The sequence below is a fragment of the Hylobates moloch genome, unplaced genomic scaffold (genome assembly GCF_009828535.3).
Source record: "Hylobates moloch isolate HMO894 unplaced genomic scaffold, HMol_V3 SCAFFOLD_5, whole genome shotgun sequence".
In the NCBI taxonomy this organism is placed as follows: Eukaryota; Metazoa; Chordata; class Mammalia; order Primates; family Hylobatidae; genus Hylobates; species Hylobates moloch.
In genome coordinates this window covers 47,622,115-47,625,682 of record NW_026652280.1, presented here as the reverse complement: position 1 = coordinate 47,625,682, position 3,568 = coordinate 47,622,115, and the positions used below count along the sequence as shown (strand labels likewise).

Here is a 3,568-nt window from a genome sequence, read left to right as displayed (position 1 = left end):
ACTACACGCATGTGCCACCACACCCGGCTAATTTTTGTATTTTTAGTACAAAAATTTTTACTAAAGAAATGTTGTATTTTTAGTAGAGACGGGTTTCACTATGTTGGCCAGGCTGGTCTTGAACTCCTGACTTCGTGATCCACCTGCCTTGGACTCCCAAAGTGCTGGGATTTCAGGCATGAGCCACTGCACCCAGCCTGTTTTGTTTTTTTGATACAGGGTCTCCCTCTGTTGCCCAGGCTGGAATGCAGTGGCATGATCTCGGCTCACTGCAGCCTCCACCTTTCGGGTTCAAGCGATTCTTGTGCCTCAGCCTCCCAAGTAGCTCACACCCAGCTAAGTTTTGTATTTTTAGTAGAGACAGGGTTTCACTATGTTGGCCAGGCTGGTCTCAAACTCCTGACCTCAGGTGATTTGTCCTCCTTGCCTCCAAAGTGCTGGGATTACAGGCGTGAGCCACTGCCCCGGCTTGGTTTGTTTTTTGAGACATGGTCTCACTCTGTCGCACAGGATGGAGTGCAGTAGCATGATCTTGGCTCCTGTGCTCAAGTGATCCTCCCACCTCAGCCTCCCAAAGTGCTGAAATTACAGGCGTAAGCCACGGTACCTGGCCTATATCTCCTAATTAAAAGTAAAGCCTGGGGTAAACTGGGTGAAGTTTATGGCCTGTTAAATACGTACATGTATTATATGCATTATTATATCCCATGTGTTATATATTATTGTATATGTGTATTATATACTATGTACTATTCTTACAACTGTATGTGAATCTATAATTATCTCAAAATAAAGTTTTGGTTTTGTTTTTTAAAGTAAGTTCTGTGAGAACTGGGATTTTGTTTGCTTGTTGACAATTGCATCTTCATCACTAGAACTGAGTCTGGCGTGCAGTGGGCACTAAATAAGTCTTCGTAAAAAGTGTGAATTAACACCCGGCTAATTTTTGTATTATTAGCAGCGACGGGGTTTCACCATGTTGGCCAGGCTGGTCTCAAACTCCTGCACTCAAGCAGGAGTTTCAAGCCCGCCTCGGCCTCCCAAAGTGTTGGAATTACAGGCGTGGGCCACCGCGCCTGGCTGATCACGTTTAAAGGGCGGGGTGGGGAGAGTACAAACAACAGAGGAAATCCTGAGCCGCAGAGGAAACTGGAGATGGCGGGGTTTAGCACTAGAATCTCTGTAGGAGAGGTAGGATTGGAATCCGAATCTCCAGGACTCTTTCCACTACCCAGCCTATCTCTCCATTAATGGACTATTGATTGGATGACAGAGTAGCGATAGCACCGTCTTAGGAGACGCCCAATCATAGGTCATAGGTCATTTTTGCAGCCTATTGTGATTACAACAGTGGATGGTCCTATGCATCACCTTACAAGCGCGGCTGTTCTCTGATTATCATTAAGCGTGGCCACGCCCGCACTTAACTTCTTACAGTAGGGAAAGCAGCTGTGTGTGATAGCTTGGAAGGTTTACTGCTGCCTCAAGTCCTCTTTGCAGTTGAGGTTTCAGGTTTCAATCCTCCCAATACCACAAGACAGAGCACCGGGCGGCTGCCGCCTCCGCCTCCGCCCCTTAACCTAGGCGGCTTGCCGAAGATTTCAGCCCCGCGGCCGCACGCTCGCCCTGCTCTAGAGCAAGGTTGGGCGCAGCGGCGGAGGTGGCTTCTGGGCTGCGCGAGCTGAAAGAGCTGGGAGGCGGCGATCGCAGCTGGGCCGGGACTTCCTTCCTCCACCGCACGACAACAAAACAACCCTGCGGCAGGCACTGAGTGCTTGGCAGCTGTCTGGGCGAGAGGCACAGCGATGGGCTCCGTGCTGAGCAGCGACAGCGGCAAATCGGCGCCCGCCTCTGCCACCCCGCGGGCCCTGGAGCGCAGGGGGTACCCCGAGTTGCCCGTCACGTCCTTCGACTGCGCCGTGTGCCTTGAGGTGTTACACCAGCCTGTCCGGACCCGCTGTGGCCACGTGTAAGTTCCAGGGGAGCTCGGTTTGCGCCCACCCCTAAGGAGGGCGATGTGGGGAAGCTGAGGGCATGGTGTGGGGAAGGAGGGGGACGGAAGACAGCGTCTTAGGAAATTGCCGCAGGGAGAAACCTGGACCCGTCGGATGCAGGACCACGGGGAAAACGCCGGTCGGAAGGTGACACAGGATTTCGGGAGGAGAAAAAAGAAACAAGCGGGCCCTGTAGCCCCCTTGTGCTGCCTCCTCCCGAAGCCCAGGTGCGGAACTCCAGAGAAGGGGATCCGGGCACGGGTCCCGCCCAGAGCCAGGGCTCGCCAACTGGGGAGGGTGCTCTTGGCTGGAGAACGAGCGCTCCCCGGGCACGGAAAGGAAACGAGGTCCAGCTACAAGGCAGGGGCTCCCGCAAAGCGCAGTTACCCCGCTGAACACGGTGGAACGGGCTGCGCTTCCCTCTGCCCCAGAAACCCAGGTCCGTTTTGTTTTGCTGGAGCTGTGCACGTGTTCCCAGAATGCCCACAGAGGCTCGTCTTAAGCAAACACGGATCTGTGCAAAGTGTCTTTCCACCCCCACCCCTGCTACCCTTTCCCAACACAGACACCTAGCCCCTCAAAGGGCAAGTCAAACTGGAGCTTCCGAGTGACTTTCCACAATCGTTAGAGTTTAACAACCTGCCAGGGTGGGGCTTGGACGTTAGCCGCAAGCCCCTGAATGTACTCCTTCAAAACCCAGCCACAGACAGGAGGTGGCAGGCTACCTGCTTTATGCGCGGTCTCTCCAAACCGGCGGAAATTACAGAGTAAAATAACTTTCTCAAAACCGCATAGTACTTAGCTAAAACTCGCAGTTGGTGCAAAGCCGTGGTCGTTTCTAAGAAGAATTTAAAAGTCCCTATATAAAATTGGCACATCTTTAATGTGTGTTTGAGTAACTGGTGGAGTTGGATCTGTGAATTTGTGCTCTACTTTGTGTGTGTGTGTGTGTGTTTGTGTGTGTGTGTGTGTGAAAGAGAGAGAGAGAGACGTAGTCCGGTTCTGTCGCCCAGGCTGGAGTGCGGTGGCGCTATCTCGGCTCACTGCAACCTCCGCCCACTGCAACCTCCGCCTCCCAGGCTCAAGTGATTCTCCTGCCTCAGCCTCCCGAGTTGCTGGGATTACAGGCGCCCACCACCACACCCGGCTAGTTTTTGAATTTAGAGTAGAGATGGGGTTTTACCATGTTGGCCAGGCTGGTCTTGAACTCCTGACCTCAATTGATCCACCCACCTCAGCCTCCCAAAGTGCTGGGATTAAAGGTGTGAGCCACTGCACCCAGCCTTCTGTCTTTGCTTTGAATTTTGTTTGTAGATACGTGTGTGTGTTGTGTCTGCACAGATCAGGAGCGGAAGCCCACTTAATGTCCTTTGAAGGTTGACTATAGTATGATGAAGCCCTGTGCGATACCACAGTGGCTTGTACCAGCATTTGGCTTAGCAGAAAGAAAGAAATAGCGTTATTATGAATGCAAGTGCACAACATGTTTTTGAGGACCACTTTTGAAAGGATTTAGGTAGTCCTTTATTTATTTATTTATTTATTTATTTATTTATTTATTTATTTATTTATTT

General features: G+C 51.5%; 1 protein-coding gene across 1 annotated transcript in view; it reads left to right on the top strand.

The window, feature by feature from the left end:
- The first annotated feature begins 1,735 nt into the window (after window positions 1–1,735).
- Window positions 1,736–3,568, top strand: part of RNF125 (ring finger protein 125) — a 50,113-nt gene continuing 48,280 nt past the window's right edge. Inside the window, exon 1 of the mRNA XM_032152577.2 lies at window positions 1,736–1,969. Within this exon, the coding sequence (XP_032008468.1) occupies window positions 1,806–1,969 (164 nt within the window). The 5' untranslated portion in view covers window positions 1,736–1,805. The remainder of the gene's footprint in view (window positions 1,970–3,568) is intronic.